The 13,608-nt window shown below is 35.0% G+C and overlaps 1 protein-coding gene across 1 annotated transcript in view; it reads right to left on the reverse strand.

Moving 5' to 3' along the window:
- Positions 1-10,389, reverse strand: part of LOC125657966 (DNA polymerase nu-like) — a 35,007-nt gene extending 24,618 nt beyond the window's left edge. The window contains exons 1-8 of the mRNA XM_056148745.1: positions 10,263-10,389; positions 8,677-8,834; positions 7,546-8,425; positions 7,147-7,187; positions 6,630-6,694; positions 5,739-5,921; positions 2,806-2,844; positions 1,025-1,122 (exon numbers count right to left, since the gene is read on the reverse strand). Of these exons, the coding sequence (XP_056004720.1) occupies positions 1,025-1,122; positions 2,806-2,844; positions 5,739-5,921; positions 6,630-6,694; positions 7,147-7,187; positions 7,546-8,425; positions 8,677-8,824 (1,454 nt within the window). The 5' untranslated portion in view covers positions 8,825-8,834; positions 10,263-10,389. The remainder of the gene's footprint in view (positions 1-1,024; positions 1,123-2,805; positions 2,845-5,738; positions 5,922-6,629; positions 6,695-7,146; positions 7,188-7,545; positions 8,426-8,676; positions 8,835-10,262) is intronic.
- Between the last annotated feature and the right edge of the window lie 3,219 nt (positions 10,390-13,608).

Genomic DNA, 13,608 nt, shown 5'->3' on the forward strand with positions numbered 1-13,608 from the left:
ACAAAATTTGTACGCTAACTTTGGAATCAGTCTAACTTTTTTGTTGTTCATTGAAATGGCTTGAAATTCATATCATAGGTAGATATTGAGACCCTTAACTGATTTACATAGTCAAAATTACCAATTTGCACGCGCATGCACGTGCGCTTCATTTTGATTGGATAATGCTAAAACGTTTGTAACTATCTTATTTATGAAGCGAATGAGATGATATTCACAGCATATGTAGACAATATGTGTATCTATATGTTGGTGTAACAAAAAATGCCAACGCACACGCGCATGCGCGTGCAACGTTTTTTAAATGTTCAATTTTTAAAGGACGATAACGTTTTTGTTTTTCATCAAATTCTATTCATATTAGGGGTTTAGATGTATCTTGGTACTCCTTACAAATTGCTGTGGTTAGAATTACTGCTCATCACGTGCATGCACGTGTGCTGATGTCTGATTGGACGATTTTAAAATCGCTATAACTTCCTTATATTTGGTGGAAACGTTATGAAATTCATACTGTGGGTATATGATACAAATGCCTGTTGAACGACATCAACAAAAATTCGGAATCATACATGCATGCGCGTGTATGCACGTGCAACGCTTTCTTTCATTTCTTGGTACTGAAATGACCATATTGAACGTACTACATGTAATTAAAGGCTAAAATAAAATGATTTTTTCCTATAGATTCACAAGGACATCACTTTTTAATTGGGGGAGGTTTGGGGAACATCTGTAACGGTCCCCGTTACAATTAGAACTAGTTGGTTATTATTCTTAGTATCTTCTGTGTATCGCGATACGTATCGTATCGTATCGTGAGGTCCGTATCGTGATACGTATCGTATCGTGAGGTAAGCGTATCGTTGCACCCCTACTCTAAATAATGATGTACTTATAATAGGGAGGGAGAAAATGCAATTGACAAGATTCAAACCGCAGTTGACTGCTGCGTTTTCTCACTTCCTGTTACGTTATCGTCTATTAAATTCTAACATATCTGAGAAATGTAGGCAAAAATTACTTGATCTGCTTGTGAACTACTGTATCACTTATTTGTAGAGGTATGTACAGAAAATTGTGATCCTGGTCCCCTGTACTTTTCATGTACAATCCAGAAACCTAGAAGTGATTGAGAGAATTTTCATCAGAATTATTCCTGATAGATGGAAATACATATGAAGTAGTCTAAAAGAGTTGTCTACATACTTTACAGGAATGTACAAAGTGTTCAGATAATGGTCTTAAAATTCTACAGAGTGCAAAACTAACAGTAGACTGATATACTCATATATATTGTGCAAAATCTAAAGAAAATGCATCCAATCTATAGCAAGAAGAATATTCTATGACCTGACTCAACTATGAACTGAACAAAGCAGTCAAGTTAGTGAAATGTTTTGCACAATACTTCTCACGCATGTAAGAGTCATGGTTCACTTGGATGGTGATAAAAGTCCATGCATGCAAGAATGATGGTTAACTTGGATGCTGATAAATGTCCATGTGATATCCTAGTGTGTGTATATCATGTCATGTTTTGACGAATAAAATACGCTAAAGATGCCCAGTCAGGGAAAAAACAAGAATATCAGTAAAATTGATTGATACCCCCCAAAATGCATCTAACCAATGAACTACTTCATATGAGGAATGACTTGCACAAGGATCAATAACTGTTGAAATATTGTTGAAATGAAGGTTTCTTTATCACATATAAGGTATATATTGAGTGACCTTGACCTTTACAAAATGACCTTGAGTGACTTTTGTCTGAATGTCATTTCCCCATTTATATTTGTGTGATTAATGATCAATACCTGTTCAAAAACTGTTGAAATACTGCAAGGTACTATTTTCATACATAAGGTATATTCTGAGTGACTTTGACCTTTCCAAAATGACCTTGGGGAGGCCTTGGTCCAAAAGATCAATAATTGTTGAAATATTGTTGAAATGAGTTTTTTTTTCATATTTAAGGTATATGTTCTGAGTGACCTTGAACTTTACAAAATGACCTTAGGTGACCTTTGTCTGAATGCCATTTGCTTATTACATATTTGTGTGATATATGATCAATCCCTTTTCAAAAACTGTTGAAATAACTTTTTACCTATATAAGGTATATGTTCTGAGTGACCTTGAACTTTACAAAATGACCTTAGGTGACCTTTGTCTGAATGCCATTTGCTTATTACATATTTGTGTGATATATGATCAATCCCTTTTCAAAAACTGTTGAAATAACTTTTTACCTATATAAGGTATATGTTCTGAGTGACCTTGACCTTTCCAAAATGACTTGGTCCGAAAGTCCCTGTCTCAAGGAATATTTGAGGTCAATTATGATAAATTTCTGATGAAAGGTTTAGGAGATGGGAACTTTAAAATCAAAAACTGTTGAAATAAGGAACTTTTATATGTTCTGAGTGATATTGACCTTCCAAAATGACCTTGAAAAACCTTCGTCCAAAAGTCCTTGTCTAAAGGAACATTTGCAATCAATTATATCATTTTCTGATGAAAGGCTTAGAAGATATGAGCTCGGACAGATAGACGGACAGACACGACAGCAACTATATGCTACCGCGAAATTTTTCAGGGAGCATAAAGACAAAGAAAGAACTAGAAATTCAATACAAATAAAGAATAACAACACATTAAACAAAACATTTGTCACTTTGTTATTAGTCTATAGTAAATCACAGTCTGGTCTATAAATTTTGAAATTTGGTTGACTTGTTGCCTATAATGATATAGTACAGGAAAGTTAATATTGCACATTGATTCTGTACAGTACTGTACCTGAGATATGGGCTTCATCTTTAGAGTACCGCTTTTCTTCTGAATGTGAACAAAACCAGAATAACAGGGTAGTTCATAATTTTCTTTATTTGGAATTATTTTCAATACATATTTTAGGAAAATTATAGTACATGTAATATCAGCGATTTTTTTCCTTATATAATTGGTACCGATAAATGATACCATTCCCAATGCCCAAAACCATTGATTTTTCCCAATTTTGAAACTAAAAATTCCCAATTCACTACTTCTTGTTTTGTTTTCTTTTTTCTTTTCTTTTCTTTTAGTTAAAATCATTTGCCGTTACATTGGTAGAAAATTCCCAATTTGTTCGATTTTTTCCCAATTGAATGGGTACCGGTACCAGAAACCGTGGGTAGAAAAAAATCACTGAATATGATAAAAGAATGAGCATATAAGACCAATTGGTCACCCCACCTACCAGTAAGTTTTACCTGTATTGTTATGTCACTGGATGTGTATTACTTATACAATTATCGACATTTTTTAGCTACCTGAGAAGTACGATAATCACTGAGCCTGAAGGACGAGGTGAATATTGTACCGTGAGGGTAGCTAAAGCGAAATGTCAACAATTGTTTTATCATATAATTGAATAATTCAAAACATTAAAACCAGCTACTTAACCAGATGATAATCTGATTGGCTACATCTAGAGGGAAAATCCTGGTTGAAAGTTATTAGAGAAGCAAATTTTCAATGGAAGACTAAATATTCAATTATGTCAATTTGGAAATTACCAGTATATGCTTGTTCTGATATTAGAAAAATCAAATATTACATTCATCTCAAAAGTTTTCTAATTTTAATGGATCTCAGCTAATAAGAAAACTTGAAATTATTCAATCATATAATAAATGCAATAGTATTTTCATCAAGTTTACACCCTAAGTAATAATTGTAATATGATGCTGTTGTGAAAGTTTCCCAAACGAACACCAATTGAATCCCAAACAAAAACTGACAAGAATATTAGTAAAACTGATGGATAATCTCCAAACTTCATCTAACATGTACCACTTCAAATGATCATGCAATAATTGTTGAATTATTGTTGAAATGAAGGTTTTTAAAAAATATATAAAAGGTACATGTGTGTGTTCTGAGTGACCTTGACTTTTATAAAATGACCTTTGTCTGAAAGCCATTTGCCTATTACTTACTTGCATCAAATATTATCAGTATCTGTTCAAAAACTGTTGAAATAATGAACCTTTTCTTTATAATACCTAGAGGTGGGACGATCCATCGGTGCACCAATGTACCGTGATACTCATCTTGGCGATAAAGGAATCGATACATAGGTCTATTTAGCTTCAATAATGTAGCCCTCTCCGATTTCTTTTCTTTCTTTTTTTGGATAGGAATGTCAGAATAAAAACAAGAGGCTCATGGCCACATCGCTCACCTGAGTCACCTTCGCCCATATTTAAAGATTTTCTCTATACATTCGCATGTAAAACTTTGATCCCTATGGTGGCCCCAACCTACTCCCAGGGGGCCATTATTTTTACAAACTTGAATCTGCACTATGTCAGGAAGCTTTCATGTAAATGTAAACATCTCTGGCCTGATGGTTCTTGAGAAGAAGATTTTTAAGGATTTTCTCTATATATTTGTATGTAAACCTTTCATCCCTTATTTTCCCATGGGAATGTGGGTTACAATAGGTCCTCAGTACCCCTTACTTGTCGTAAGAGGCGACTAAATGGGGCGGTCCTTTGGATGAGACTGCAAAAACTGAGGTCCCTTGTCACAGCAGGTGTGGCATGATAAAGATCCCTCCCTGCTCAAAGGCCATATTGCTCCAAGCACAGGCCTAAATTTTGCAGCCCTTCACTGGCAGTGGTGAAGTCTCCATATGCGTGAAAAATTCTCGAGTGGGACATTAAACAACATACAATCAACAATTTCATCCCTTATTCATCCCAAGGGGGATGGGGAGGGGGGGGGGGGGGGAGGGGGGCGCACAAATTTGTACTTTCCTGGCCCAGTGGTTCTTGAGAAGATTTTTAAAGATTTTCTTTATATATTTGTATGTAAATCTTTGATCCCCTATTGTGGCCCCATCCTGCCCCGGGGGGCCATAATTTGAACAAACTTGAATCTGCACTATGTCAGGAAGCTTTAATGTAAATTTCAGCTCTTCTGGCCCAATGGTTCATGAGAAGAAGATTTTTAAAGTTTTGCCTTTTTGTGATTATTTCCCCTTGGAGAAGGGCATGGCCCTTCATTTGAACAAAATGGAATCCACTTCACCCAAGGATGCTTTGTGCCAAGTTTGGTTGATATTGGCCTAGTGGTTTTAGAGAAGATTTTTAAAAGTGTTCAATGTATTTTCACTATTTTGCTATTATCTCCCCTTGGAAAGGGGTGTGGCCCTTCATTTAAACAAACTTGATTTCCCTTCACCCAAGGATGCTTTGTGCCAAGTTTGGTTGAAATTGGCCCAGTGGTTCTGGTAAAAAAAATTTAAAAGTTGTTAATGGATTTTCACTAGTTTTGCAATTATCTCCCCTTGGAGAAGGGTGTGTCAATTCATTTGTAGAATTTTGAATTCCCAGTACCCATAGATGCTTTGTGCCAAGTTTGGTTGAAATTGGCCCAGTTGTTCTGGAGAAAAAGACTTTTAAAAGTTGTCAATGTATTTTAACTATTTTGCTATTATCTCCTCTTGGAGAAGGGCATGGCACTTCATTTGAACAAACTTGAAAGTCCTTCACCCAAGGATGCTTTTTGCCAAGCTTAGTTGAAGTTGGCCTAGTATTTCTGGAGAAGAAGTCAAGACAGATTGCGACGGACAACAGGCGATCAGAAAAAATCACTTGAGCTTTCAGCTCAGGTGAGCTAAAAACTTACAAAGACTAATCAGTTCATTTACATGCAAGTACTGTGTATATCTATCAACTTACCTTAGAACTGCTATCATCAGTATGTTCCCTCAGCTGTGTGGAGCCATCTGAGTAAAGAAGAGTAATGGCTATTTCTTTACTTTGTAGAATCTTATCCAGCATCTGTCTCCTTTCAATCACTGACATCTCTGTTATATCATGATAGCTTGAAGCTGATTTTGCTTTTGATCCACAATCACTTTGCTGAAGAAAATGAAATATTGACTTCAATAATACTCACACATTTGAAGAGTGTGGAACTTTGACCAGGCCATCATTAAAAATATTTTTGTTTGATGTACTCCGACCCACATTTTTCAAGGTGGGTCGGTAGGTAGGGTTTTTTTTTTTTAAACCTCATGAAAAGTTTTTAATATTTTCTTTTAAAATAAGGAGAATTTTCTATTTTTCAAGGGAACCACAAAAAAAAATATAAATTTTAAATTGCTGAAAAAATTGATCGGGTAGGAGCAAATTTGACAGGTCGGTCGGAGTACATCAAACAAATAAATTTTTAATTTGGCCCCATATTTATAGTTTCTAAATCCACTGCAAGTATGTTTTCATATGCAGTCATATGATTTGATTTCCTTCTCTCTGTGTACATGGGCATGTAGACATTTCAATGGTTAATTTGTTGCCTAATAAAGATCTGTACAAAACAAAAATAACAGCATCACAGAACATCCCCTTACAATGTTCATTTACTATGACCTATGTTCTCTAGACTCAGAAATCAACGAGTGCCTTCCCCTCCTTACATACTCGCATATACTAGATGTCCACAATATTGTTCTCACTTGACCCATAGAAGTACAATATCAAAGTTACTTTATATCCTCAAACTGCAAATGGTTATTATTATACACATACTACTAATTATATTTTTTACATGAACTGCTTAATTCTTACTTCATCATCTTTCTTTCTTTTGTAAGGCACAGAGTAATGAGTCAGTATTTTCTTTGTCTGCTTTACTGAAAATTAGAAACTAAAACATTTCATATCAAATCATCCTCTTTCACTTAAACTGTGTAAATCTTAAGGCAACCAGGGTGAGAAAAGTTAGTTTACATGTAGTTAAATTCTTTGATCACAATAAACATGTGGTTTGGGTGCTAGCTTTGTATACGGGAGGTCTCAGATTCAATTGTCCATACCAGTACTTTACCAAACCTAAGACGTTTAACATGCCAATAGACTGTTCTTTCAGCATTAGAAATAAAATTACAGTAATGTGTTTTTGGGATATGACCTTATAAAAACTGAGGTATCAGACTCGTATTATGGTAGGCACAATAATCACTGCTATATCCGTGAGTGTAAAGCATTGGTCAACATTTGTGACACTTCACCTACAGCTAGTAATGTTTTTGAATGAGTGAAAAATTCTCAAATGGGATGTAAAACAATACATAATCTAACAAACCTTCCCCGTTGCATTCAGTTCCAGGTGCTCCATTTTCTTGCCTTCAAATGATAACAAAATCATAATATAATTCAATAACTGACATATCATGAGTTGCACTAGCTTTATCTTCATTGCAGAGAAAATAACATGACCATGGCCTTTACATAACATGAATGTGAACATCAGCAAAATGTTTTCATTTGGAAGATGTAAAATACTAGTAGTCAAGAGTAAATTCAAAAGTGTGGACTGCAGCCAGTTCATGCAGTTTCTATGTCAGCTATTTGCACAAATTTACCTACATTGTATTTTAAAAATCTTTCAATTATTGTTTAGAAATAATGTTCATATCTGAAATACCTCTAAGCAGATGTGACATTTCATATAAAAACAGTTTTATGAAAATCATACACTTACCTCTTTCTCTTATGCTCATATAATCTCCTTGCAATATTTGAACTGATAGTGCTGTTTTTCCTTGAGACTGTAGCACAAGGAGTCCTTTCAACCTCAGCTGGAATATTCTCTTTAGAGTGTTTGTTTTTGAAATCCTCTACTGGTTTTGAAACTTTTGGAAAATCCAAGTCTATGTCACTGATAATTTCATCTTGAGAAAAGAGGACCTGTGAGTGCACATGTTGTTCAGGTTCTCCCATTATTGGTACACTGTTAGCCAGCTGATTTAGAACATTGCTGTTCTTAATAGAGCTATTCTTTGGTTGTTCACATTTATATTGCTGTATGGTAGGAGGGAGACTGCTGACTTTTGTTCTTGTTTCTTTATAAGGTCCACCACTACTATCTATGTTACCCATGTGATTAATGTCCACTGCTTCCAATATCGCCAGGTTTTTTTTATTAGAGATAAAATCACAATATTTCTTACTTTGGTACAGATCACCTTTCCGTGGTTTGCCTTGTAGGTTTACAGAACTTTGCTTTTGATAATCCAGAGGTAGTGTAAAACTGCATTCTGTGTACAGACTTGTACCAGAGGAATCATTCATCTCACGAGGAAGTGGTATCTGATATCGACTTTTTGATATCCCATTCCCTCCATTTTGGAAGAACCGAGATCGAAAGTCAAAACTGATACCAGAAAAATCAATCTGTTCATTTTCTCCATGTTTATTCAAAAGGCCTCTGTCCACCTTATTTGCACTACTCCTACCATAGAAATCCTGCCCTTCACACAGAGAATATTCATTTTCCATTTTAATTTTAAAGGGGTTATGATTTGTTGATGAAACCATGCTGAATTTCTTTTCATAAATATGTCTATAATAACTTGATACATCTGCAAGAAAAATTGCAGGTGTCAGAATTTAATAAAACAGACTTCACCCCCTCCTCTCTTCCTCTTAATGCAAAGACACACACAATGATGATTCAAATCTTAAAACATTAGTACAATAGTTAATCATTATTAATGATGAATACCATTCAAAATGTCATCATGGTTATCACTGATTTGATTTTTGACCTCTCTCTTTCTCTCTCTCTCTCTCTCAATTTATAATCTATCTATATATAAATTCTTTTCAAAACCCCTGAGTCTCTGATCACAAGGACCCTTGCTCTGCTCTCTTTGAATTGCTCCAAGGACACGCTGTGCATCTTCCGACAGGCAGGAATTTTTCTTCAGAACTGGTGCAGCAATACTTGGTTTCCAGGTTATTTGTCTAGGCCTACTCATTCTTGGATGTCTAAAATCATTTGAAAAGACATAATCTGGCACAATTTTCAAACATTATGCATTATGAATTAGGGGTGGAAGGGGGGGGGGGGGTTGTCAGTGGAAGGGGGAGGTTTAAAAGCCTGTATCAGGACATACAGTGATTCATGTACTTTATTTGTATTCAGGTGCCTCACTACACCTAGAAATAGTTTCTCAAATCAGTTCGAATTGATTTAGTCATAAAAGATATGATGATATATAATAGAGGGCAAAGCCCTCTCACAGCCCGAAGGGCCATGAAAACGGAGCTCTTCCTAAAGATAACACATATATACATGTTTAAAAGGAAAAATAGAAAACTAATGAAAAATTAAACCATACCTCTGGAACTTGAAAATTTTGGTCCCAATGGTGTGGCGTCAATTCGAATATTAGCGCATGGACATGTATTTCTCCATTTTGAATCTCGTCTACCCTAGTTCACGTCATTCTGAGATGTTACATAAAATCCGTAAAAGCATGTAAATCTTTTTTTTTTTTTTAATCATATATATAATCACTCCTCGATTAATGCGATTGTGCCATGTCTCCTATGTTTGTAAATTTGCTAAATACCGACGTTGAATATGACGTCACAATGCACTCTTTACATCAATTGTGTTATAAATCCCGCGTTCAATATATAGGCGGATCAAATGTCCAAAATTAGGACGCTTTGATAAAGGTCTGTCCTCATGCTAACTTCGGGTTATTTTTTGTCCTGTTTGGGATATAGATACTAATACCAATACTTTTTGCTTCGCCCTCAAACACGGTCACGCCGTAAGACATATTACTTCCTATTGTCGACTGCCCTATTTCGATGATTGACCAGAATCGGTGACCTTTTATTTAAATGTGCGCGTTATCGTTTCCGGGTGTAGATTGCGTCATCAATTTCGCCTTAATGTTTGCAAACATATAAAGAGTATGTCTTCAATTTTTTTTCTGAAAATGAACCACTAGAAGGAGAGTATGCAAAAATTCAACATGAGCACCCCAAAAATAAGCCCATTTACTTATTACTTTTTCAAGCAAACCTTCAAATTAATATAAAATATACCAAAAGTCTAGAAATCTACACTATGTTACTTTATTAATTGACGTTTACTTGCACATTCCTCCTGTATATACGTCTTTACAGTAACAAACCCTTGGCAAGCCTATATTAACAATGGTCACTGAAATAAGTGACGTCACCGTTTTAGGACCACAAAGTGACTTGTTTTTTGTTACGAAAATATATTCAATTAACGACTAAACGTACCAATGAATTTGGAATTTTTGGATGAAAGTAAGGAATTTACATATGTTAAAGGTAGGTGTGTAATTTATTTATTTAATCCAAGTGATTAATGAGAAAATTGCGGTTTATCACTAATGTCAGTCGACGATACAAAAATAAACGAGAGCATACCTCCTGTACTCGGCTAATTTACATTAGGAAAGTTCTACATAATCAAACAACTCATTTTGATTACTGGGTCCGCTTAAGTTTCCTCTTCGTTTCCACAGAAATTAGTAAGTCACAACAAAAAACTAACCATTTCTCTCAGCAGACGACGCGACACCGGATCAACAATAATAAATGTAAAATGTAAAACCTCAACCGGGCAATCCAATCTCTCACCAGGGGGCGTATTACGCTGCGCTACAACATTATAGTGGAGCGTAGCGGGAACGATAACTCTGGGTAGAAATTGCGGGCAATCGTGTTAGCTTGAGGTATCACACCGGTAATTATTACTATAGAGGAAAAAAAAATCATTAAAAATCAGTTTACAAAATTGATGCCGAATAACGCAGTCAGACACGTTCTATGTTACCTATCTCGTCTGCCGACACCAGAAAAACAACACCCTACACAGCATTTTCGAAAATAAATTACCCGCAAACAAGACTACCCTCAAATCCACGTGTTTTTCACATGTGTGTAAACAGCCGGAGTGCACCTCAGGAAGTAGCCTCAGCTACCAACAGCAAATAGTTCCTTTGTATACACTTGGCTATTTCTACAAATTACACAAAATTTCCTAATCAAGGGTACAACAATTAAGAGAAAAGAAGAAGAGGAAATGAGAAAAATCGCGCAAGGAAAAAAATATTTCTTTAAATATATGGAACTACAATTGACTAAATTCATTTTGATTGGACAATTACCGGTGTGATACCTTGATGCGACCTCTAATTATAGAATGCTGCTGAACATTACGGAAATATCCGCACCAGTTCTGAAAAAAAAAAAAATCCTGCCTGTCAGAAGACTTGAAGCTACGACGGCGTATTCGTGCCAATTTAATCTAGCAGAAAAAATAAAAATAATCGTTTCTACGATTTATTAAATCGTAGAAACGATTTAAGAAGTTTCTACGAATTAGAAAGTCGTTTCTACGATTTAGAAAATCGTTTCTACGATATATTAAATCGTAGAAACGATTTAAAAAGTCGTTTCTACGATTTAAAAAAGTTGTTTCTACGATTTAGTGATGTAGAGCAGGAAGGCCTACCAAAATGGCAATTTTCATGATCCCCTGGGTAGGAGTTTTGACCCCAGAGTGAGGCCAAACTTAGTATATAGCGTTAACGTTTATGTGTAAAACACTTATATAACATCTTCTTTAGTACTATTGATACTAAATTAAAACTAAATGGATATCTAAAAGGAGTAGGTAGTCCTTTACAAAAATTGTAAATTTCATTATTCCAGGGGGTAAGGGTTTGGTTTCAGGATGGTGACAAAATTATTATGATGATTATTGTCTTAAAGATTTGAAGGACGGCTTTAAGTTTGATGATATATTATAAAATCTAAATGCATGTTTAAGAATAGCAGAAAAGGATGTACAAAATAAGGTAAATTTTACAACCCCAGGGTTTTGACTCTAGTATGGGTCCAAATTAGTCATATCGTTTAATGTTGATATATAGTACCGGTATATTATGTAAAGCCTTTCATCTGTCTATGCACTTTTGAGAGAATTGAAGATTTTAAAAGAACACATGTTGTTTGATAATATACTGTTGCTGAATGTTAAAATTGAGCTTAGATATTCAGAACAGGAAATCATTTCTAGATTTCATAGCCCTTGAGACTATAGTGATACTCTTAACTATTACTCATGTGACCGATAAGGTATGTGGGCCTCTTGTATTATCGTATAAACAATTTAATAAAAATCGATTTGACCTTGATGATAATGGAAAAGCGAGAGGAACTACATGTAGTTAAACGATATTTTGAGAAGAGACTGTGCTATTCCGAAATAGCTGTTGCTTTAGATCACAAGTACCGCATTATTATTAATAAAAAAAAAAAACTATTTAAAGGATTTCTGAAACTTTGGGCCTTTTCCAACGGAAATACAAATCTAATTAATATTTTTGCGATGTTGCCCTTTTCATTGAGGAAACTTTAGAGTATTGTGACCAACTTCATAGGTACAGATGAATTTACTGGAAAGCTGGTAACAGGGTTTCCCCAAGAGGATATCAGACGGCTTTTTTCCATACACAGGGGCGGATCCAGGAATTGCGGTTAGGGGGCGCAAATTTATGAGGCTGGGGGTCGCCTTGAGGTTCCCAGTGGGTCCAGGGAAGCCCCCGGAAGCTCACAGGTTTTATAGGGCTTGACATATGTCTCCTGTGTAGTCATTTTGACTATTTTCTATCATTTTTAATAAGGTGAAATTAATAAAATGACGCAAATTTTAAGGGGTTTTGGAAAAAATGTAAGTTCTCCCAATAAAATTAATTCAATATTTTTTTTTTTTGTCATTTATATCTTCGAGAGTGGATGAAATTAGTGCTTCTATCGTTTACATTTTTCTAAACAAGAGACCACGGTTTACCTTAAATTTGAAAATTTTAGGGGGCGCCGGTGTAGAGGCAAATTTTGACTCCCATAGAATAATGACCGGGGGTCATTTTGCGACGTCGAAAAGTGACTCCCGGTCATTATTCGACGTAGAATAATTACCCCTTTTGCCCGTAGAAAAAATTTCTTTTTCAAAAAATCAGTCCATTTCACGTTTAGAAAAATGACCCCCGTAGAATAATGACCCCCTTGTAAATTTTATTAAGCCTTAGGATTATTTCTCTGCTAATCCCTAAGGGAGGCAGTCCAACATTGTCATATTATAAGTAAATTTATCATTCATATGAAACGTAGCTAGATTAAAACATATTAGGAATTGTAATTTTGTTTCAAAAATAAGAATTTACTTGTTTTAACAAAATAGTGACTCGTACCAAATAAGTGTCTAGTCATAACGAGTTACGTGTATATTCGTTATTACGAGTAAATACATGCATAGTTATATCCGTATACATGCAATCGTCTTGCCATAAAGGGAATATATATAATATACATTTGTAAACATGCATTAGTTTATTCTACACTAAGGACCATAACATGCAAACAGAGTGCGTAATTGATTTGATATACACAGATTAGCTACTACCATAATTGTGAAATCCTTGTCCCCTTGTGTTATTAAGGTTAGAGTGTTATGCTAACCCATTCAGAATTGCATATAGTCAATGTAGCTATAAATATTTTACAAAGAATATGGAGTATGATATCAAATGTCAGACTTTGCTTAAGAATGCAGCAAATACTCGTCAAGACTTTGCTTAAGAATGCAGACAGATACTCGTCAAGAACATTTCCCATCAGACTTGAATTGTTAATGTTGTTATGAATATACATGCATAGCTTAGAGCTACATGTAGCCTGTTTTGGATTTTCTCCGAGACTATTCTTA

This window comes from Ostrea edulis, chromosome 9 (assembly GCF_947568905.1).
Source record: "Ostrea edulis chromosome 9, xbOstEdul1.1, whole genome shotgun sequence".
Taxonomy (NCBI): Eukaryota; Metazoa; Mollusca; class Bivalvia; order Ostreida; family Ostreidae; genus Ostrea; species Ostrea edulis.